The sequence below is a fragment of the Myzus persicae genome, unplaced genomic scaffold, assembly GCF_001856785.1.
Source record: "Myzus persicae strain clone G006 unplaced genomic scaffold, MPER_G0061.0, whole genome shotgun sequence".
NCBI classification, from domain to species: Eukaryota; Metazoa; Arthropoda; class Insecta; order Hemiptera; family Aphididae; genus Myzus; species Myzus persicae.
In genome coordinates this window covers 19,278-44,155 of record NW_019104374.1, presented here as the reverse complement: position 1 = coordinate 44,155, position 24,878 = coordinate 19,278, and the positions used below count along the sequence as shown (strand labels likewise).

General features: G+C 27.6%; 3 protein-coding genes across 4 annotated transcripts; 2 read left to right on the top strand and 1 right to left on the bottom strand.

Annotated features, from left to right (window-relative positions):
• Positions 1-369: 369 nt before the first annotated feature.
• On the top strand, positions 370-2,077 carry LOC111041603 (elongin-B-like). Its single transcript, XM_022325905.1, has 5 exons — positions 370-518; positions 636-723; positions 810-903; positions 1,639-1,780; positions 1,837-2,077. The coding sequence occupies exons 2-5, from the start codon at positions 721-723 to the stop codon at positions 1,883-1,885; spliced, it is 288 nt and encodes a 95-aa protein (XP_022181597.1). The 5' UTR covers positions 370-518; positions 636-720; the 3' UTR covers positions 1,886-2,077.
• Positions 2,078-6,907: 4,830 nt separating this feature from the next.
• LOC111041605 lies at positions 6,908-13,721 on the bottom strand. The gene is made up of 3 exons (XM_022325909.1): positions 13,374-13,721; positions 12,512-12,592; positions 6,908-8,023 (listed from the first exon to the last, which is right to left on the bottom strand). The coding sequence occupies exon 3, from the start codon at positions 7,974-7,976 to the stop codon at positions 7,011-7,013; it is 966 nt and encodes a 321-aa protein (XP_022181601.1). The 5' UTR covers positions 7,977-8,023; positions 12,512-12,592; positions 13,374-13,721; the 3' UTR covers positions 6,908-7,010.
• Positions 13,722-13,828: 107 nt separating this feature from the next.
• On the top strand, positions 13,829-23,844 carry LOC111041604 (PHD finger protein 14-like). 2 transcript variants are annotated; one of them, XM_022325908.1, is made up of 18 exons: positions 13,829-14,098; positions 16,787-16,948; positions 17,053-17,168; positions 17,235-17,352; positions 17,412-17,540; positions 17,595-17,832; positions 18,394-18,498; positions 18,714-18,889; positions 18,948-19,119; positions 19,189-19,321; positions 19,404-19,560; positions 19,824-19,986; positions 20,054-20,192; positions 20,266-20,311; positions 20,480-20,643; positions 20,699-20,907; positions 21,421-21,529; positions 23,702-23,844. In XM_022325908.1, coding segments are annotated over exons 1-18 (2,358 nt in total). In that variant the 5' UTR covers positions 13,829-14,097; the 3' UTR covers positions 23,723-23,844. The 2 variants fall into 2 exon arrangements, with proteins under 2 accessions (XP_022181600.1, XP_022181599.1); XM_022325907.1 differs by having other exon boundaries at positions 13,830-14,098; positions 20,260-20,311.
• Positions 23,845-24,878: the final 1,034 nt, after the last annotated feature.

Sequence of the window (24,878 nt, the reverse complement as noted above, 5' to 3'; positions counted from 1 at the left end):
GCGTACAAGTCTATGTAACTATTATTATATAATTTATACTGAAAGTAATTGCAGACAAGGGGACATATAAGCAATTTTCTGGCCTCAACTCGTATAATGATTAAATAATTTATATATTATATTTTCTACAACCATAGTCTGTATAGTCCGTACAACAGTTTGCTGCAAGCATTCACAACAATCTAGTACTACTGGGAGCTTTTTTATATTCTTTTCAGTCTTTTAGCAATATAGCATAACATATTGAATGGTCCATGTCTTATAAGCAATTGGGAGTTGTGCAACCAGTATAATCTTCAACCGTGATCATGGTTCGTACAATACTACATTCATTACTGATAAGTGATAAGACGTTATGTTCTTAGTTCTTTCCATTTCTTTATCGTCCATCTTAAAGTAAAAAAATTATTAATTATTAATATTATTATTTATTATTAATTATCTACATAATAGGTAATTATTTACAATTTACGGTAGATACTATTTAAGTAGTAACTGCATACTATACCTAGTACCTAGTAAGTTGATGTTACATTATTGCAATTATATATAATAACATTAACTTATAAAGATTGTATCATTGTATTATGTAAACTTATGGTTATTTCGCCTTCTCAATATATTTCAAATTTTAGTTTACTTTTCCTCGTGCTTTCAAAACCAGTGTATAGAGAAAACTTGACAATCAATAAAATTCGTGAATTTCAGTTTAAATTTAAAATGGTTAGTACATTTTTATTACTTAATAGTCTAGGGATTGAACATCTCGTTGTAAAGCATAATTTGAATAACATTATTTTACTGTCTAGGATGTCTTTATGATAATACAAAGAAAAAATCAAACCATATTTCTAGATGCTAAAGACAACATATTGGTTAATAAACTCAAAAACAAGATTGGAAGTATGTATGAATTTTTTTTATTTTAGGTTTCTAAACATAAGCTGAGATTTTCAAACTGTAAGCATGCATACTATTGAATTTTCGCTCATCGCCTACCAAGGTGGCCGAGTTGCGCATATAGCCGCTCATCGGTGTGTTCGCAATTAAAATAAATATAAAACATATTATTTCAATAATACACAACAGGTAGGCATAATATACTGCTGGCATTATCACCATTGAGTCTCATATAGAGTTGGCATTTTTAATGGGCAACAAAGTGCACGGGATCAGCTAGTAATATTATAAAATATATGCCAATATAATTTGAAAATTACCAAATTTTTTTGAATTTCTTATAGAATTATAGTTTAGTGTGTTATATTAAAATACGATTAAAAATAGGGAATTGTTGCATGCTCATTAGTCATTATGGTATAATATATTATAATAACCGACCTTACAAGTGTAAGGATAAAAAATATAGTCTAAAATATAACTCTTATATAACTTATAAACAATTTTGGTAGTAAAATATGTACAATTGCCAATCTCTCCTATGTAAAAATTATATATTTGATCTTGTAGATAGACCAAATGGTGGCCATATCATTATCATGCAACTTGTAACTCAAAATTCTGATAACCCCTTTTGTGTAAACAAAAAATTGTGAAAACAATAAAGACTAAAATTTAATTATTGTATTTTTTTTAAATGTAGGTAGTACGTAACTAATTACTGTGTTACTATTTTAGGTATCATAAAAGTAGTACCGTCAAGTCTACAACTTTACTACAAAGATAAAATTATGGATGGCACAAAAACTTTGTCAAATTGTGGTTTGAATTCTATTACTGCTGAGGCATTAAATCCAGCTACTATTGGTTTAACACTGAAGTAAAAATAAGATATTAAAACATTTATAGATTTTTAATTTTGTTTGGTATTTTTAGGTTGGATAATGAAGAATTTGAACCATTGGAAATAGTACCATATCCATGACATGAAAACCATAAAACTACTATCCAACAAACACCCATTAAAACTGCATTCACTAAATAACATGTTTCAAAATAGATTTTTTTTAATCGTTAACGAGCAAGTGAAAATAGAATGTCATGCTAAATATTTTTTTTATTATATAACCTTATTTTTTATTTTGCTTATAATCAATTAACATGTCATAAATAATAAAATAAACACTAAATAAATTAAACAATATACCAAGTTATTCAAATTTGTTGCTTCAAACAATACAGGTGATTCTTTTATCACAAACCACTCATCGTTTCAAAAAATATTAATTATTTTGAAAATATTTTATTACAAGGAATTTAAGTTCTTGCAAAACAGTGGTTTTTAAAAAAAATATTTTTTATAGCTACATAAAAATCTACAAATTTAAGTTACTGACCTGCTCAATGTCTATTGGTTGATAGTTGTCTTATTTTAAATAGCCTGTTAACAGTTTTTACAAAAATGTTTTTTTATTACCTGTCTTGTAAAAAACATTCAAAAACAATTTTTTTATTGACGAATCTCCACCATTCTGCTTGCAACTGTCTTTCAAGAAAATTGATCGCTCCAGTAGTTCTGATTCTATACTTTACTTTCATGTGTTTCCATAAGCATTCAATAGTCTGTGTTTGAGCACCTGTACGCGGATCTATAAAGTTTTTGCTGTGGTTAACTGTTTGGTGAAGAAAACCATGTTCATTAAGAGTACTGTAAGCTCTCCATTCATCTGAATAAATTGTGGTTTCAGCCTTTCAGGTTCTAATTATTGGACAATTATGGGAAGTAATGTTTCACGATCTCTTTTATCAACTATAAAATAACGGAGCTCCAAAATATTATTTTGATGCAAGGAGCACATACCAAACACCCAAGGTTCTTGAACGCGATTTCCGTAATTTCTGCTTTGGTTTTCAATATTTTGATTTTCTTCGTCAGAATCGTTTTCAAAATCATAACAAGAACTTGTATCAGAATAGGAATTTTCATTATCATTAGGTCTATAATCGCCGAGGCGTAATCTGCCTATATTTTACTTTTGTTTGCCTTGGAAAATATTAATTTTAATGATAACTACATATTTGGAATATACTAGTCCAAGAGAGACATTTTAAAATTCTTGATATTTTTTTTACTAGGTACTTTAGAAGTGTGGCGATATAAACTTTTTTTCATATGAGAACCCCCTTTTTTACTGTAATTTATAAAGCCAATGATTTGTTTGAACATTTTGATGCTTCTAAAAAATTAGCATTTTAAAAATTCACTCTATACAATGTAGTATGTACATCTATGGCGAAACACTAAAACTACAACATTTGTATTTTACATATCGGAGTTCTATATAATCTTGTGATGCAGTGTTTAAATTGTTAATACATACATTCAATGTTGTCAGAATATAATTCCCACATTGAGTTTTTGGTAAGTATATAATTCATTTGTACCCAAATAAAGCATAACATTTCATTTACAATTTTTTTAATTCAATGAATATTTTTTATGTTAGAAACTTCCCAAGTGTCACAATTTCTGTTTGAAATTCATCAAAATCAAATTCAACAATAGATTCAGATGATTTAGTGTGATTTAGTATTGATTTAGTTCAAGAATACCAATTTTAGGTCTCATGCGATTAAAATTGGTTATATTTTCTAACAATTTACTTAATTTATATTATTAAGAACCTCACCCTTTGTATGTAAATCATTACATAATATCAGAACTACAAAAAAATTATTTTGGTGATTATCAAATTTGAATAACACCCACTTACACAACGGCTTGTAACAGCAGCTGTTTAATCAGAGTATCAGAACTGTAGTGTTTTTTATGTTCAATACTTTAATATTATTTACAGATGTGTTTTGGGTACCAAACTATGTGACCCACCACCATATAATTTCACTATGGAAGCCGTCATACTTAGGGATTTGGATCTGCGCCACTGTATAAGATTAAACTTGAATAACAAATAAAAAACAAAATAAATGTAAAGCTCAATTTTGAAGCAAATATGACAAATTAATGTTATCATTTGTAATTGTTTTTTTGGTAGGTTTTTTTCCATGATTTAAATAAACATTCGAAGAAATATATGTTATAAATTGTATTTGCAGTCCTTCAAGCTTGTAAATAAATTGTACGAAATAAACCTAATCACCACATTATAATATGTAGGTATGTAATAACTTTTATTCAAAATGTGAATGACAACACACAATTTTAATTTAATTTTTTGAAAATGGAATATTTTTCTGAGTATTTTGAAATGTTGATGTATAAAAATCAAATTTTACAAAGATTTATTAGTTATAAAAAGAGTGCGAAATTAAATACATTTAAAAATTATCAAATATGCATACAAAAAGTGGCTAACTATGCAATTATATACATAATATTATACTTAATAAAATTTATTTGAAAAAATAAAACACCATGTTTACACCAAGAATTATGATAATAAGAAACTAATAAACTACTAAACTTTTTATTAGAAACCAAACTAATCAAATAATTAAAATTGTAATAAACATTAAATAGATTAAAATATTTTATTCAGTATTATAGAATATTTAAAGATAAAATAAAAATAAAAATAAACTGAACTTGGCTGTAAATACTTATTTGCAAATCATTTAAAATATAAAATTTAAAAAAAAAATCTCAGTAAACATAACAATTAACTTTCAGACCAAAATCATTTGCCATGAAAAAATATTTTGAACATAAGCAAATCTTAACTTTTAGACTTGTCATTATAATATTTAAAACTAAAATAAAAAAAAACTTTTAAATAAAATAAAATATGAAAATGCAATATTTTATAAGTTACAAAATTTAACAAACTAAAATCTACTGTTTATAGTTATATAATTTTAAATAATGTGTCTTGAACTCTCAGAAAACATGACAAACTGACAATCAAAATTAAAAAACCCACTGTGACGCATGCATTAACATGGCCTATCAATCTTGTCAAATATAACAATATTTTAACAAAATTTTGAGATACAATGTGAACAACTTTTTTTACAGTAATATTGATTCATCATGAAATACACATTAAATATGCATGTTATATGCTTTTATGAAGTAGTATGAAATAATCCTTCACATATGCAAAATATGCAAAATCAAATTTAGTATTTGAATTCAGTGTTATATGGACGGTGGACGTTTAAAACCCTATGGACATGTATATACTATGTACATACATGCAAATGAATATAATTCAGAGCTCAATTTAGAATTATTTTTAATTTAGATAAACACTCCACACGTCAAAATGTTTAAATACTTATGACTCATAAATTATTATTCCTAAATTTGATTTAAATGTATCAATATAAAAATATTAAGCTTTCAAAAATGAAATTAAAACTGCATGTTGTCATTCAATAAAGAAAAAATGTTAAAATATTTTTGGTAGATAGCATACGGCACGTATGCCAAAATCATAATTGGATAACATTGAAAAATATTTAAGTATTATAATTATTAATTTTTATCATAGTTTTTTAATTTTATCCTAAATTTTTAAATATTTTTTTTTCCAGATTTATATTTTGTTGTAGTATTAATGCGCTATATAATTACATAATTTTATAAGGACAACATTGTACAATTAATATATTTTCTCTAAGCTTAAAACCGTTTTGTACAATTGTTCTATTCTATATATAATATAAAATAGTTCACATTTTATTAGGTATTTGCATTTTTGTTTGGGAAATATATTATTTTTTAATGGGCTAAATTTTTCCTGGTGCTTGGTAATATGTAAATCTATTTTTCTAAAAACGAGATAACCCGGAAGTACCATTTTGTTATAATTTGAAAATATTATTCATGACCTGTGGGTACTTGAAACTTTTAAAGTATATTATTATATTGTATACATACGATAATTGGGAACATTTTTAATAAATTTATTATATTTGTGGTGAATAATTGTTTTTTACATTGATAATAATAATTTTTTTTTGGATATGGAAGTATTTCCTTTCAACCACTATATTATTAGCTTTATCACTTGACAATAAATCTCAACCATCAGATTTAAATATTCCAACCTCTCCTTTAAAAGAAACATTTAAATAGAGATACAGATATACTAGGAAAAAGAATTGTCAACATTTCGCATTTATTTAATGCAATTAAATTGATTGATAATCATAAACCTTTTGACTGTAGTTTTAAAGACATGCGAATTATTAACAAAATTAAATATGGTTTTAAATCCACTTTTGTATTTTAATGTGATATTGTAACACTATAGGCAAAATATCAATGGAAGATGAAAATATGATGTCAATAAACACAGTAGCCATCGCTGGAATTAAAAACATTGGCTGCGGTTTCTAAAACTACTGGCAATATTCAATTTTGACCTCTAAGCACCAACTAGATTCACTTCTCTATTAGAAAAGATACTGATGTCAGAGTTGGAGCATTCTTACTACCCCACATGTTGATGGCAGACAGGAAAAAAATATACATTACTGTAAAAACCACGGTTATCTACTCGTGTAGATAACCGTGGTAAAAACAAAACATTAATTCGCTTTGCTCAGTATTAAAATATTTTTATGGCATGGAAAACCCTAATATTAATATTTAGTGAAAATTTCGTGAGTCTACGTAATTCGTTTTTGATTTACAACACAAAATAATGAAGTAGTTCCATGAAAAATAATGGTTGAATATCTAATATTAAACAATTTTAAACTTTTGTAATTTTGACTTGTTATTAGTTATTTATAAACATTAGAAATTTTTTTTTCTATAAATGTCAATAAAAATAATTTTTTTGCCGGGTTGATATGCTTGACAGTTGACTGCAATAAGGTTCCTCATTAGTAGTTGAAAAATATTTTAGATCCATATTCCAAAACCATGATTTTGTTTTCATAAGTATTTAACAAATTTGTATACGTAAAAAGTAATACTTTAACACTGCACATTATATTAAAAAATAGGCCTAGAATCATTACATTCATTGTTTTATTTTTTAAAAACATCAAATTTTACAATTTTAACTCAAACAACCATAAATATGAATTTAATTACAAACATATTTAGAAGAAGAATCTACATCGGGCAGGCACAGTCAATTGCTTCTAGGCGGAAAGAATTGTATTCGTCGCGCAGACAGCAGTTGTCTAGAGCGTACACGATTATTCCGAGTTAGATGTCGGCCGCCACGCAACCGGTTGGCCAACCGCCGCTTATACAACTTCTGGAGTTCGGGTACTAAGTCAGCGATCAGGTACTTTACGCAGTCTATTTGTTTCATCTCTATTGCCCGTTTTAGGCACGCCGATCGATTCATTTCACACCCATTACGGTGTGCGTAACGGAGACAGTCGACTGACCCATAACCCGCGGCTGCTTTGGTTGTATTCTTGTCCCATTCGACACCGCTCCTGTGCAGGTACATCAGGCACTCCGTATGGCCTCGAAACGCTGCCACGGTGCACGCCAATTTGGTACGCGGACAGCCGTTCTCTAACAAGTACTTGAGTATTTCAAGTTGCCCCATGTCCGCGGCGCCCCAGAGTGTCATAATGTCCCAGGGACACGCATTTTCATGCGCATACCTGAGACACTCCATGTGCCCATTTTCCGCAGCTGCCGTGCACGTTTTAATGTTCCAGGGACACTCATTTTCACGTAAATAGATAAGGCATTGCAGGTATCCTTTTTCCGCTGCACGAAAGGTTGTATTCACACCCCATGGGAAGCCCATCTCGTGAGCGATCCTCAAGCAATCGAAGTGCCCATTTCTCGCGGCATGGCTGCATACTAGTTTGTATACTTTGCGCCGTTCATTGTTATCAATATTTTGAACGATGTTCAACACCTTGTTGAACATGGACCGCCTGTCTCCGTGAGGGTCGAACTCGCCACCATTCGTGTTCAAAGAGATGATTTCAAACAGCGACTTACAACATTTTTTTATATCTTGCCGCTGCACGTTCAGTTCGTTGTACCAGTGCTGCTGTATCTCATTACACGCCTTAAACGCAATCTTCACCAGACTGAACACGGCGAAAGTACTCTCGTGGTTAGCCATGATCACAGCAGTGAACGTCACAATCGAAATTACAGCCAGAAGAAGTCCTGTAAATGAATAAAACACAAAATATATAGAACAACAATCAATATTATAGAACAGTCAGAATTACAATTTAAAGTATATAGTCAATGTAATAAATGACAATAACTTTAAAAATATATCTTTAAATTTAAATACTAGGTATGTCCATAAAGTAAGTGCGCTAAGGCTCTCACGGTCGTAGGGAATAAATTAGGTTAAATAATTGTATTTCAATATTTATTAGGTAATACAAGAGTGGGATGGGTGGGGCATGCAATCCACGCATTTATATTGTAAAATATATCCGTAGGCACTAAGATTTAAAAAATATTGTGAGAATCTATTGTTTATAGTTAATTTTTTTATAACTTCCCATCTAAAAATGTATTTCTCATTTATTATCAGTGTAAGGCGCTTTTTGGGGCCTCCGACTAATGGTGAATACATTTATATGAAAGTAAATGCATTTCACAAAATTTCAAAAATGATACTGGGCATGGAAAATAATTAAGCAACCGGCCACATCAAACATCAAGCCGTCACTATGTATGATATTTATGTAGTACTGTATAAACAAATTGACATTTTACCATGAATGATAAAAATACAAATACAAATTAAAATTAAGGGCAGACAAGTGGTACACTTACTTCTGCTATACAGTAGAGGAGTCAATGTAACACATGTTAAACTTGAATTGAATGTTATAAAATCATCGTAAACGAAAAATGATTCTGAGCAAAAACGGTCTGCTAGCGTATATATTACTAAGTACATATAGTTTATAAGATTAATGTGATTCATTTTACTATTGGGTACTAGTACAACAATAGGTAACAATAATTTTGGACAAAAATATTGCATTTTAAAATGTCAATATGTGTATAAAATATAATAATATATTTTAAAAGTTTATCAGGTATCAAGGAATAGTATTTTTAAATTACAACAAAATAACAAACATTGTTATTATTTGTTTAAATATCTATTATCGTCGAAATTTCAATTTAAAATTTTTAATTTATAAGAATCCTTGTTTTAAATTTCCAATCTTTAGCAATAAAAATGTATTATTTTATACATTTTTAATATAACATAATAACTAATAATTTTTTTAACTGGTTTTATAACGGCATTTAAGTGGAACAAAAAGAGTACCATTTGAAGTTTATTAGGACAATGGGACATATTGACCAAAAAAGAGAAAATCATGTTTTAAACAGTAAGAATAGTCAACCTAGTCACCTATCTATTTAATTGGAAAAATATATAACCTGAAGGAAGCATGTCATAAACTTTAAACATTACTATACTATTTTGGGATGACAGAGGGCTCTTGCAAACAACTAACATGTTCTATAGATTTGTTGTAATCGGTATATTTTGGTCACTAGCCCTGGAAGTATAATTTTCAATGACAGTTATAATAATATATATATGTAAAGTAGGAAGAATGAATCGGATTCTGTCATAGTGGAACAATTAAAAAAAATCATTAAAATTTGGTTCTATCTATAATCTATGTTATAAAGAAATTTAAGGTAGAAAACCATTTCTCACAAAGTATACATTAAAAAAAACTTCACAGAAAGAAACAAAATTTCAGAAAAAATTAAAAATGTAAACTGATATCACTGCACAAGAACAACTACATACTTAGTATACACTACGATTTCTATGAAAAATGTCATAAATATAATTTAGCTATTCATAATTTCATTTTATAACTCTATAAGCAAGAAATGTGTGTTAAAGCATACATTTTTCATTATTGTTTTTATTACATTTTATTGTGTGATTTATTTATTTTTCATCAATAATAATGATACTATAGTTAAAATAAAATATGTTATTTGCATTATGATTATTTATTCATCTTATACTAATGAACAGAACTGCATAATTTAGTTTTATTCAATACTCAGTTAAAGTACACATACCTATAAACAAAAATGAATATTTTAGTCCCGAATAGTGACATAAGTAATTATGTCTTAAAACATATGATAATAAATAACATTTATAAAATATATCTATCAACTACATCTAGCAAGAATATTTAAAACAATGATTTCTATCCAAACAAAATAGTAATGTAATTTGTAGTGTCTTTTTTGTACCTCAAATAGCTAAATGGCATGTTATTAAAATATAACAATATACAATTTCAACATATTTGGTATTAAATAACAGCTTATAATTTATTAAATTCATATTTGAAAAATAGAAATAAACATCAGAATCAACAATGAATCAAGTGAAGAAACCTCCATAATGTGGTGTACATCAACCTCAAAGAATTACTCTATCGGCTTCATTTTTTGATATACAATGTATATTATACATTTAAACCAAATAAATGATTGGAATACACACCGAAAACTAGTTGCACAAACATACAGTACATTTTTTTGGAGGCCTGTTCTGGTATAAGGAATATTTTTTATAGAGTAAAATCTATAAGCGTCTGTGAAAATAATTTCTTCTTTTGATTACAAAAAAACTTAAATCATACCCATAGATATATAAACATACTAGATAGCGGACGACCATATACTAGATGTTATTAAACGTGTGTCTGGGGCAGCCATTTGTGAAGACGACAATGTTTACATTATGCAGAATTGATAACGAATGAGTAATCAATAATCATAAAACATAATGACTACAGACCACAAGAATTATTAAACATACCTAAAAACATACTTCATAGCTTATACAAAATATATTACATCAAATAGGACATAGACAAGTTCCAAATTCGAATATCCACTTTTTTTTGTAAGTTGATATTTACTATATTGAAATGTCCATATTATTTAATACTTATATTATCAACTCACATTTTTGTTATTATATTACCTTGAAAAGGCTCAACGCACAAAATCTGTTAATTTTATTAAGTCCTTTACTTCTCTCCACTCATTTATGATTAATAGTTATACATATACATATAATATGTACACAGTTTTTTGTATAGTTATTTTAAATTTTAAGTTTAAATTTGGACGAAACTGCATGTCTACCATGAATAATGATTTTAGTTATACAAGTATAATATGATCTAGTTTTTTTAATATGTATTTTGTATTTATCAAAATTATAATTTATCATTGGCTGTTACCAGTTAATATTTGTAAACATTGCCGTGGTTGCATATGGCGGAACAAGACACACTTTACGGATTGTCGTGCGCTATCTAGTATGTTTATATATCTGTGATCTTACCACAGTATATAGTTAATTCTTATCAACAAAATAAAAAAATGTACTTGAACATATAATGTGTGTTTAAATCAAAATATATAAACATGCCAAATATTTGTAAAAAATGTTAAAAACTGTAAATATTTAGGTACAAAAATGTGCCATAATCTTGTACCAGATTAAACTTAGAGCAAATTAATTTATTCAATTAAGAAAAATAATAGTACATATAAAAAAGCACCAGATGCAAAGGCACAAACAGAATAAGAAATATGACATATACATAAAAAACAATCCACCTGCAGGTGGAACAGCTAGTTAATAATAATTATATGTGAAAAATGTAGAGATATAATTAATATATATTATATTTGAAAAATGTTTTCAAAGAGAAAATTACACAAGTGTGCTGGGAATGGTACATAAATATTACCTATATTACTGGTATTGATTACTAGTTTTGTCTATACTTAAGGAAATTATTTTTCTAGAAGTTTAATTCCTATCTGATGGAATTTATGGGGTGGGAAACTTAAAAATAAAATTGGTTATTTTATAAGTCATGCTAAATTGATTTGTTATTATTTAACTTTTTCATTGATACACCATTTATGCTCTGCAACCTCTCTATGCCACATAAAATAAAATATTTTACATTTTGAAATCTAGATGATCTAGGTAATTATTTAAGTTTAAAATAGGGTTTGCTAAGATGAAACAGTTACTGGAAAATGATAACAATTACAAATTGCATAGTTTCAAACATTTTTTGTTAATTATATTATATATTATCGATGCATTAATGCAATTAAAGAAAATGATAAAACTAAAATAATTTTACAAATTATATCATATTAGGTAGCAGTATTTGACAAGAGATAAACTGTATGTGTCGATATCAAGAAATCGACAAGTGGTATCGTGTCAAGGTAATCTCAATAAGTTACAAGCAGGGATGGATAAGATACTTAAGGCAATGTCAAAGCACTGTATTTTCTCTCTGGCCCAAGAGCATCATAGCAAAAATGTGTCCACACATAATCATAGTGCAGCACTACAGCTTGTGACCAAGTGATGTTATTTAAGTGATAACCAGTGTTTGGAAAGCACACAGTTCATAAACGCACATTCATATTTAGTAAGCATTAAGCGTAGAGTGTAGATCACTCTTTTTTTAAATTGAAAGTGATAGAGTGCATTCAAAAAAAAAAAACACATTGTGAATGTTCCTAACACTGGTAATAACACACTTACAATTTGCATTTCTAAGTTTGACTAAGTAAACTTTTTTAACTATAACTAACCTGATCACTGAGAAACCCGCACACTTCAGTAGCAGAAGAATTTCGGAAACTATTTGGATTCTTTGGACAATATTTTTTCAGCTGAAATAATGATTAAATCAATTGAATCATTAACAAACAGCAATAATACAGCGGAGGCCAGAATCTAATTCATCACATGAATTCTAAAGGCCGTTTAGTAGCTTGAAGCCATAAGCATTTTATATTACAATAAATAATAATTTCAAAATAATGATAATTATTCTTATTTTTTCAACCCCCCCCGAAATTTTTTCCTGCGTCCGCCCCTGGGCGTGTACGAACCTTCGAAAATATAAATTGAAAAATGGGCATAAGATACACAAGTGTACAGGGCCTGTTAGGAATCTTAAGTACAACTTAAGAGGACGTGATACCTGCATGTGTTGTCTCTGTCTTACAAGTGCGTAACATAGCAAATTTTACGCTCAGCAGAACAAGTGTAGCACCGTTAGTTTAAAAATTAGTGCGAATTGACCTCCTATAAAATCTAAAGGTAAGATTATTATCTAGTCAACCTCACAGATTTTGTATTATATTTTAATAATGAGTATTTTAAAATTGTAAATTTTTTATACATCTTAAAATACTTATAACTCTATAATAAAAATATAATAAAAAGCCTATGAGGTTGCCTAGATAATAATCTTACCTTTAGATTTTATAAGAGGTCAATTCACATTAATTTTTAAATTACACGTGTTCAGAAGTGTACAATTTGCTATGTTACGCACTTGTACGACGGAGTCAACACATGCGGGTATCACGTCCTCTTAATCAATAATATTAAGTTGAAATTATTATCTATTGTGTATAATGTAAACAATGTTATGAAATAACTTACGTAAATAACTACTAGAATGGAGAATGAGTATAACAACTAAAAACCCATCATTGCGGATTGACGCACGAACCCGCGAAAATAGATATCAGAAATGGTTATTGCTCATAAACAGCCAGCTATGATCTTCCGTGTGTTGCAACGATAATAATAATAATAATAGGCGCATGCGGTACGCGTATTCCACCCTTATTTCATAACCTTCGTTCGTCTTCAACTGTTGATACTGTGAACGTGGTAGATGCCCTACAGATTCGTGACCACATCTTTTTTCTTCCACTTTATTTATCGGCTTATCACGGTATCTCGGCGTGGGAAGAACAGAGTAGGGTGCAGTCCATAGAGTAATACTCTATGGTGCAGTCTGTTGTCCGAAAAATGATAAGGAATTTTATATCACGACTTATGCCATCATACTTATACCAACGAGCCATCAGTGACTCCAATCTTGAAATTATTTACAGTGCGTGCCCAAGCGTCAAGGCCTGCTCCCCACCGGCCAACAAGTCCCTTTGTTACTTTTCAACATTCCGTTGTACGCACACGCGCATTCCACAACGTCGCGACGGTCGACTGTCACGCACGTGTGAATGACGCGCATTTGATTTTCACTAGGAAACGTCATGTTTTATTTACAAACTTATTGAAGTCAATCGCATTGTCGTTCGCCATACACTCGTGTTTTAATGTCGATTTAATACGAATTGTGAGAACTTAAGGACGGAAAAGTAAGTTTACCTATTTGTATCGCATACTGCAGTGGCATACGTGTTTGTAGGGTTCTTAACCTGCCATGAAATTTCTCCCTTCTACAAAAGAAATCTTATAGATGTAGGTAAAATAGATTATTTACAACGGCAATAACGTCGAGAATTATAATAGGTAGTTTCAGTTTTTTTTGATCGATTATAATGCCATTGCTATAATTTGAGCGTCTGCCGTAATTAATTGTATGATTCATTGTTATCGTGTTTATTACAGTCTGTAGAGACTATATCATATTATGACAACTTAAATATTTTTGACATAGACTAAATTCAAGAAATTTTTTTTCTTAGTAATATTATGTTTTCTACCTATTATATAAAAACCGTTAAGTAAAAAGTAATGTTAACACAATGATTCCCCCCCCCCCTTGGTTCTGTGATTAATCTTCGATAAAACCATGACCGAACTAAATCCTCCTTATATTACTTTTCTACTTATCATATACTTACATAGTACTTGGTACTTCCTACTCGTACAGTTGTTATTATTTACATCTTCTAATGATTTCTGTCGTGTTTTTGTCTGTTTTATAAAAGAATATTTAGTTGTATTCATTTTTGGTGTTGATGTCATTACTCTTTTTTGGCTTTTCTCTAATTAAATGAATTGTCATTCTGTAAGCAAGATATCAATTGTTTGGCCACAGTTCTAGTTTTTCTTATTGTTATATTTTGGTAAACGTTTGTGTCTCACACTAAATAACATATGCTTGGAAAAAACTACAATTAGAATTAAATTAAGGTTAAAGAGGATTAAAATTGTTATTAAAGAGGATTCTAAAAAATTCTACATAATGTGTTGTCTCAATATCACAAATAGATTATTTATGCTCTCATTCCTGCTTTAATTGATAATTTAATTTTAAAATGAATTATAACTAACATATTACAATTTTAAAATACTTATAACTTATTTAAAGATTAAAATATCGATGGAGGCAATGAGTTACCGTAGAAAATACTCAACCTTTCCATTTATTAATAGGCCGATTCCCACTGATAATATAGGTAGTTTCAATAAAATTAATTGTACAGAACACAAATTCACTATGATGTTTATTTATAAAATTGAGATGACATATGCGAATGTAACAGTTATTTAAGTATATTCAAGAACGCTGCTAGTAGACAAAAAATACATTCTCCAAAACAATTTTATTTTTATCAGACTCGTAATCAGTAAAATGTATTGACCTACAATATTTCCACAAAAAATTAAACTTAAATGTCTATTGCCAAGGTAATAATAGCTATAATATTTTCAGTATCCTGCGCTATTATATTTTTAATAGTCTAAAATCACATGGATTGAATACTGTACTTGTCTTTAATTAATTTTGCATACTATACATATCAGGTGGATAACTGTTTTCTAATAACCTTTATAATATGTCTTAATTATGTTTTTATGTGTAACAATATAATAACTTATTTAAAATAAATAAAATATACATAAAATATGGATGGTTATATAATAATATGTACTAGGATTGATTTGGTTAAGTAATAGTTATAACTAGGGAATAGACTTAACTGTGATGAAAAAATCTGATAATGTAGTTATGTTGATCAAAATATGCAAAAAAAAAATTTTAAATATCTAACAAAATTTGGTGACAATTTGGTTTAAAAATATTTTTGTACTCACTGAATGTACGTCCTACATCGACTGATGTAATAAAGGCATTCTTCATATTAGCTACATGAGATGGTATGAATTCATTTTCAGTGATTCTGTAGGATTTAGACCTGTATACAGTGTATGTATGTCTAACTATTTACATATTTTTTAGTCCAGGATACATGTGCAATTTTTTCTTTAACTAAATTTCTTAAGTGTCCTTGTATTTTTTCTAATTTATTTTGTGCTTCAACAATGCATAAGTTTTCTGACAAGAGGTTTCCAGTTGTTTTATTGTATCAAAAAAACTAAAATTTATAGCAATGAGGGTTAGATTATTATTTAAATTAGGATTTTCCATTAATTTGTTGGATTTCTTAATAGTAGTGAAAGTTTCTAGTTTTGAAATTATTTGTTTAATTTTTTCTAAATGTTCATTAGAATATTGAGTGACTTATAACCACGTACTTGTTAAAATAGGCTCTGAATGGTTTAATTATTTTAAATACGCAGCTTCCTCATTATTTAATGGCCTTCCAACTTAAGGCATTTTACAAGAAATAATAGCTTCAATACAAATTTCACTTTTGCTAGAGTCTAGACGTAATATTATACTGAATCATTACCCAGGTAAAGCTAGGCCTTAGATAAAGCAGATAATATTTGTCATTGTCAAAAATCACTAAAATATGTATGAATATGTTAAATAAATTGGGTTCATTTCAATTTGAATAATATCAATCGTACACATATTTCATCAGATTAAAAATATTTCATTTCAAGAAAAATATGTATTTACAATGTATTTCCGTTTCGTTGTTATAACTTATAAATAGGTACATTTTATAGGTCTAAAAAATTCAAACACTTGCCTTATAAATATAATAATAATATTATTTTACAGTCTTGATTTGTAATTTTCTATACAATTTAGTATACAACTATCTAATACTTAGATCTTAGAAACTTAGTAAGCTGAGGCTATACATTAAATATTTTGAATTTGAAATTAATTAATTTTTTTTTAGTGGACCGTGGCCCCAATAAAAGGAAAATTAAACCTCCAAATAACATGGAATTACTTATGGATTTGTTTAGTGAAAGTTCATCAGATAGTGATTTTAATATTGAAGATCATTATGTTAATAGTGAATCTGATTCTGGAGATTCAAATTTCTCTTTCACTGAGGGTATGTTGTCTGTTAAAAAATTTGATTTTTTGATGTAATATCAATTTTTTTAAATTCCATGTACATTTTTGAACATTTGAATTCATACACATAAATTTCAAAAGATTGTGGTAATCTAAAAGAAGCTAAAAAAGATGATGAAAGCGATATTAAATGTAACAATGGTAATACGACTACTGATTTAGGTGTCATGACAACCAAAGAAGATGATTCTGTAAAAGTAATTCTTTTAACTGAGTTTCACATGATCAACTTACTATTTAAAACCAACTTTTTAATTTTTCAGGTGAATATAAAAGAAATAATTGATACCATTCGTATTTGCAGTATATGCTTAGGTGATGCCAGTGATGATTTAAACGAATTAATCGACTGTGACGAATGTGGTATAACAGTTCATGAAAGTAAATATCTTTTACTTAAATAGTAATTATAGTAAATAACTAAATATTTTTATTTTTAGGTTGTTATGGTGTTCAAGATTCTGAAAGTGTTAATTCATCCATATCATCATATTCTACGGAACCATGGTTTTGTGAAGCTTGTAAAGCGGGCATTCAAAATCCTACTTGTGAATTATGTCCTAATTTTGGTTTGTAAATTTTTGTAAGGTCTACAAATTTAAATTAATACATTGTTTGTATAGGTGGAATATTTAAAGAGACAAGTTGTGGTAAATGGGTACATTTAGTATGTGCTCTTTATATACCTGGTATATGTGTTGGTGAAGTTACAAGTATCATTAAACTCGAGTTATTTAAAAATACTACACCTCAATGGGGTAATAAAAGTTGTACATTGTGCAAGGATTCCAGATTTAGTAGCACTGGAGTGACTATTGCATGTGATGCTGGGATGTGCCGAACTAGTTTTCATGTTACTTGGTATGATATAATATATATATATATAATTACAAATTAGATTTTTTAATTTATCATGTTGTAACTTCTTCTCACTTGCACTAATACAAATTTTCTTTCTATTTAACAAAATATTGGCCCTGTTGTGGTACAGTTGTTCAGCAATTAGAAATAGGTTAACTTCTATAATATAATGATTGAACTAAACATAATAAGCTATATTTATTAATTATATTTTTCTTCATTTATTACTCAACTTAACTTAATACTAATTACTTATATTTTCAACTTTCAACACTAGATTTTGCTCAGGTATTGTAGCAATCATTAAAACTACTTCCTAAATGCCTGTTTCATGATTAATCTTATTTTCCTTATAGCTTAAACACACTCATAGAAACAAAACACCTCCTCCACTATAACGCATCTAACAATGTTACAATGCTTTATATTGTTTTAGTTTCTAGATTTCAAAATAGAAAAAAATTTTATAATTTTATCATGTCGACTATATTATATATTTTACATAGAATAATCTACTGATGTAAAATATAGTATTAATAAGTATTTCAAAACATTATTTAGTGCTCAACGAGAAGGTGGATTATCAGATTCAACAAGTCCGGATACTGACCCAACAGATCCATTTTACGCTCATTGCAAATTGCATGTAGACAAACTGATAGTAAAGTGAGTACTAATTTTTTAATTGTTAAGTACATTTTCTAAATTATGTTAATTATTATAAAATAAATTATTTGCAATAAGAAACTTTATTCAGTAACTTCCTAAATTTTTTTAAAAATTATTTCCCAATCTTATATAATAATATGTATTGTTTTATTATAATGTTCCTTTTTGAATTTCTATAATAATTAATATACCCTATATTTTTTATTTTCAAGGAAAAAGAAAAGAAATTGGGAAATACTTCAATTAAGAACAAAACAAATGAAATTAAAGCGTGAACAACAGTCTTTGGAAAAATCACCGTCATGGCAACGTAATCAACAATGGCTTAAAAAATTACAATTTAAGTATGATGAGATGAAAAAAGTCAGCAAAACACCAACAGAATCAAGTAAGTTACTTAATATTATTGATTTGTATTCAAGTTAAAAATTTTTATTTTTTGAAAGCATTTATATCAAAAGTTCCTCGTCCTATTACAACATCAGCTTCATCATGTCGAGCACTTTGGTTAAAAGCAGACTTAATGGGTATAAATATGAACTCCCAAGAGACTATTGAAAATCAAATAAAGGAATTGCGTGATGTACCAAAAAAATGGTATATACCACCTGCGTTTAGGTTAGATATTATTACCAATATATATATTTTTTCTTTGTTGATATTAATATTTTTATTTGTCATTTTTAGTTTGGAATTTGTAAGTTATTTTACAGATAGAAAATTAAGGTTGGCAGATTTACAAAAGGAGCTGAAACATTTTACGGAGCAAAACAACATACTCTGTGGTAAACAAAAAATTGTACAAGAAAAATATAATCAAGTAATACAATTGTTTAATAATATACCTATTTCAAGTTATACAATATAATATACCTATATTTTAACTCTTATGTTTTTTGTAGGATTCCAAAAATAATGAAATACTAAAAAAAAAACATTTGGAACTCGAAAATATTATTAAAGCATACCATTATGCTATTAATTCGTGCAATCCCAATTCTAATATTTTGGATTTAGATATACTTCCTAGAGAAGTTCAATATGGTCATAATTCTTTTAGTGAGTTGAATAAATTTTTCTTTAAAACTTACTAACCAATAGTTTGTAAATAAATTCTGAATATTTGTTATATTCTATTTTTCTACAATAAATCTTTATGATTTGTATTATACTACTAACAGTTTTAAAAAATGTCTCAATGAGACATAATGATAATTAAAAAATTATAGTTATTAAATTTATCATGTTATTTTAAAGTCTATTATGTAATAATATATGTTATCATTTGGTATATAATTAAACTCTAATATTCGGTTTTTCAGATAATGTGACCCCATTAGGTTTGTTTAATAAATGTGGTATTTGCAGTCATACAAATGATCAACATTTGCTAGCAAAATGTGATACATGCTGCTTATACTACCATTTGCGTTGTTTATCTCCACCACTAACTAGAATGCCCAAGAAAACAAAATTATGTGGATGGTAAATTAAACTATTGAATGTTTCAGAAGTATAATGTAAATTAAATGTATTCAAAAATATGTTACAGGCAATGCAGCGATTGTGAAAATACCAATTCAAACTCTGATCAAAAAATAGTAGATCCAATTGCTCCTAGAAAATCAAAATATAGTGGAATACAGCAGTCTATTTCAGACAGTCGCAGATCTTCATCTATTGTTAATGATGTAAATAATATTTTTTAATAATAAAATCATACTTTTGTAAATTCAATTAAATGTATGATTACATTAGTTACAGGATTTCAATGGTTCGTCAACACAGAATAATATATCTGATGCATCAAGTAAGTTCTTTAAAATATTTAAGAGCTACGATTTTATTATGTTGGTTTATTTAATGAATGTATTACAAAATTGATGTGAAATACTTATTTTAACATTTTAATAATTTAATAGTATGATCAATTTATATAATTATGTATATATAATAATTTATACTAAACATTTTTCAGAGAGAAAAAAAAATGAACAGCACAGCAACAAATATTCTTCCGAAATAAAAACTAAACGAGTTAAGTATTGCAAACCCAAACATAAGCACCACAAAGGCTCAGAATTGAAGCCAACTGATAATCATTTAGCTAATGAATCTCCTCAACATGCAATCAAGCTCTTTGTAAGTATTGATAACTTAAAGAATTTCAGAATAATTGAAAAAATGTTGTATTTAGATAAAATCCACCCCGAGTGCTAGTGGGCTAAAGACAATATCATCAGAATTACTCATTGGTCCACTATCAGATGGTACACGTAAAACATCTCCAACTAAACCAGAAAAGAGTGTTACACCTATCAGAATCAAAAAGACTTCGACAGATATTAAACTAACTCCTTTGTGCTATACTTGTAAGACAACTGGAACAACAGACATAATGGTTCAGTAAGTATAATAATTACAATTCTATTGTAGTAATTAATTTATGATAAAAATAAATGATTATATTATATATAATTTTCTATTTTAGTTGTAATGTTGTAATGTGCAATTTAAAGTTCATTGTTCTATTAATTGTTCATATTTTTAAAGACACTTCCAATTGTAATCATCTTTTAGTCTCCATACAATAGAATCACCATCATTCTGCCAAGCTAAAATTTCTGTTATAACACCAATATTAGTTTATCGTATTGTAATTTTATTTAAATGAAGTAACACAGAAACTTATATTTTGTGTTGTCTATATTTTAGTAATTTGTTTTAAGTTTTTTTATACAAGAGAAAGAATAATATTAATTTATGCTAAAAATAAATGTTTAAGATTATAAATGTGTTTTAAGTATCATATAATTGTTGAGACTAATTTATCATATTTTAAAATCGAATTGAAAGCAAAAGCTATAATTAGTTTAAAAAATCAAATTTTATGTATATTTACTTATTTCATTTGTACAGGTGTGAAGATTGCAGCGACTATTTTCATTTTAGCTGTCTTGATCCCCCAGTGAAAAAAACACCAAAAGTTTGTGGCTACTCATGGCACTGTGAAAAATGTGATCCAACGGTACATACATTATTTCTTTAAGTATAGCATTAGTCATTAGGTGTTCATTCTATTTTTAATAAGAATAAACCAATTTTTAAATGAAAATTGATCTTAGTTTAAATTTGCCTAAAATAAATGTGACAGTAAAATTTACTGTACTGATAATGATGACATAATAATATGTCAAACTAAGTATATCTGATGTTATTGCTCTAATCATATTGGGTCAATTGATTTATACTTATTAAAAACGATATATTATATTAAGTTCTGGGTTTGGATCTTTGTGTATCTGCGAATTGTATTTAAAAGAAATTGCATAAGAATTACTCATACCTAAGAGTTTTGACAACTCATGTTGTGTTTATCTTTATGAACTTTGATTGCACTGTATATTATCTACGTTGTCCGGAGACTGGCATTGCTGGTACTACCTTATAATTATAAACATAAAAAATGTATCTCACAGCCAGTGTTTTACACATAAATCTTTAGTTTCATATGCAATTATTTGTCATGAGTACAGCGTCCGTTGGTGTTCAGGCTGTTGTACTGTTAGAGTACAACAGCACTCTACGTTATTTCACATCATTAAACGTAAAATGCAAGTTGGGTCCACAATTTACTCAGACAAATAGAAGGTCTTATCAACTTAGTGACCATGATTATATACATGTAACTGTAAATCAGGCCCTTCATTTCATTGAGTCAGAAACAGTGGCTAATACTCAATCTATAGAATTTATATGGAGTCGTGTCAAAGTCGAATACAGTCTAAAAATACCCACCATGGTGGTAATGGTAGTTGATGGAAGAGTGGTGGTGCTCACTCAGTGCCTCCTAACTTTTTTGAACAACTCTTTGGAGACGCGAAAAGAACCTCTTTGATGTAGAAATGTCCATATAACATATTGCTTGGTGGAAGATTGTACATATGACACGAGTTTCGATTTTTCTAGTGGATATGCATATATTTGTATGCAAATATTTCATTGTTTTTAATTCCTAATGTTTTGACTCTTGAACAGCTAGTGGTGATTCCGTTGGTTATTGTCAATAAATAATACTATTAATTTTTGTCAATAAATTATTGTTTGGTTATTGATAGATTTTTGTTTGAAATCTTGAAATGTACAAGTTTAGTAAAGTCTCTAAGTTTGTTTTATTGTTTATCTATTCATTTCAGCTGTGACATAATAATTTGATACAATGGTTTAATACATTTTAAGTATTTTGCTCTATCTTTGCGACAAAAGAGTAAATATGTATAAAAAATTATGCTTATTTTGCTTACTGCTTCCAAAAAAATAGGTTATTTTAAATTAAAAAAACTTATAACCGTTTCTCTACAGATAATTTAAGCTTAAATTTTTAAAACCACTGGTAAATTGTTTTGATTACTTGTTACCAGTTAAAATATTATTTTATTTTTTCAATTATTCACATTTGTTTTATAGTTATTTTTTCAAAGTAAAGTGTATATTAATTATATCATTAAACTCCAAGTTAGTAGATTAATAGAATTCTCAACTAAAACATTACTGATTATATATCTAGTGAATAAATAATAAAACCAAAATTATCTAACTAACTAATAAATTTCTCATTTTTTTTTTTAGTCTTCATTATACAAAAATATTATCACTATTCATGAGAAAAAATTGTTTTGATTAATATTGAGGCATGTGAGTAGGCTTCAACGCTAAACAGATTATAATAATATAATATACTCAACAGATAGACAAGCACATTATCACTCTTAAACACAAGCCTCCTCGCTGATTTTATTACTAGTATAAAGATTACGAATACTATTAAGTAAATACTCAAGTTAAATACTAACCATAAATAAAGCAGACTTCACATTTTGTAATTCTTATGTATATAGTGTATAGTACTATATAAGTGGTTAGTGTATAAACATAAACTAATATACTAAATTGAAATGTGTAAATATAACATTTTGCTTATTTTGATTTTAGTATTTATTAAAAAAATATTGTACGATTCAATTTTCAATAATAGCTTACTCCAATTACTACCAATTCTAAATTTTAAAATTAATTCATAGCTTTTTACCTAATCAAATTTATGATATAATACAATTGTGTATTTAATACGTATTAGAAATTAGAATATAAACTTAAATTTAACTAATTTGTTTAATAATTAATGTTTATGTTTTTATAGGACAGTGACTTCTCGTCTTGAAATTATTTGGAAGCAAAGTTCTGCCACATTGTTATCAATGATCTTAAATTATTATTTATACTCAAAAAGGTTTTATCAATTTTACTACTATTGTATTTTTTATTTTTTCCATCCTAATGGATTAATATTATATAATACTCTTGTGTTATTAATGTAAGCATTACATTTTATTATGTCAATAAATTTTAAATTTTCCAAATAAAACTAACTAAAAAATTGTGAATTGTGGTGTATAAATTCTTAAAAATAATATAAATACCAGCGCTATAGAAATGTATAGTAACTATTTTAAATTATCCTTATAGTGTGAAACTATTAATTTCCTTAATTTCCTTTTTAAACTGTGGTTACATGTAAACTAGCCATGTTATGTGTTCCTATCCATTATTTTATGATTATGAATAAATATAGCATTTATGGACTCATCGGGAAACATATCTTTAACGGCTTATGTAAAAACAAATTAAAATAAATTGTTAATTATATAAATTTTAAAATACAATCATTGATACAGCATATTACTAGGTTATGTTACTTATATTGAATGTAAAATAGAATTTGATTTTTTTCATTTAGTTACACACCGATTAAAATATAAGAAATTTCTAGACGACCAAAAGCCAATTTATCTCCTTCCTCTATCCATATTGATTTTTTCTGCTATTCTAGTGTCTATCGTCAACTTTATAATAAGGTACGTAGCACGTTTAGCATCAAATGATTTTCCGTGTCTACATAACATATCCTTATACAAAAAAGTAGACATACATTAGTTAACAGACATTTTCTTAGATAAATAATGACTCAACTAATATTTTTTTTGCTCTGCATCCTCGTCGAGTTTTTTCAACTCCTCCAAATTCGTGACAGGCACTTTGAATAGTGAAAAATCATATGGATTTGAACTTGTGGTTGTTAATTGTTGAATTCTTATTGTATCTACTATTTCTATAAGTGTTTCTTGATTTTTATTGACATCAACTTTAATAATATCTGTCCCTTTTGTATATTTGACATATTTCTAGTAACTTAATCACAAATTGTGTCAGGCAAGTTTAAAATATTGTTGTATTACATTTTTGTTTATATGAAAAATTGAATATAATGAAATAATTACCATTCATCAGAACATGGCCTAAATGCTGAATAGTGAATA

Bases quoted from the DNA above. Each gene is read 5' to 3' on its own strand.
- LOC111041603 (XM_022325905.1), top strand. The intron at 904-1,638 runs GTATGTATGAAT...TTACTATTTTAG, and splicing joins ACTCAAAAACAAGATTGGAA to GTATCATAAAAGTAGTACCG. The intron at 1,781-1,836 runs GTAAAAATAAGA...TGGTATTTTTAG, and splicing joins ACTATTGGTTTAACACTGAA to GTTGGATAATGAAGAATTTG.
- LOC111041605 (XM_022325909.1), bottom strand. From the start codon at position 7,976: ATGGCTAACCACGAGAGTACTTTCGCCGTGTTCAGTCTGGTGAAGATT.
- LOC111041604 (XM_022325907.1), top strand. The intron at 17,353-17,411 runs GTAAATATCTTT...TTTTATTTTTAG, and splicing joins TGGTATAACAGTTCATGAAA to GTTGTTATGGTGTTCAAGAT. The intron at 18,890-18,947 runs GTAAGTTACTTA...ATTTTTTGAAAG, and splicing joins CAAAACACCAACAGAATCAA to CATTTATATCAAAAGTTCCT.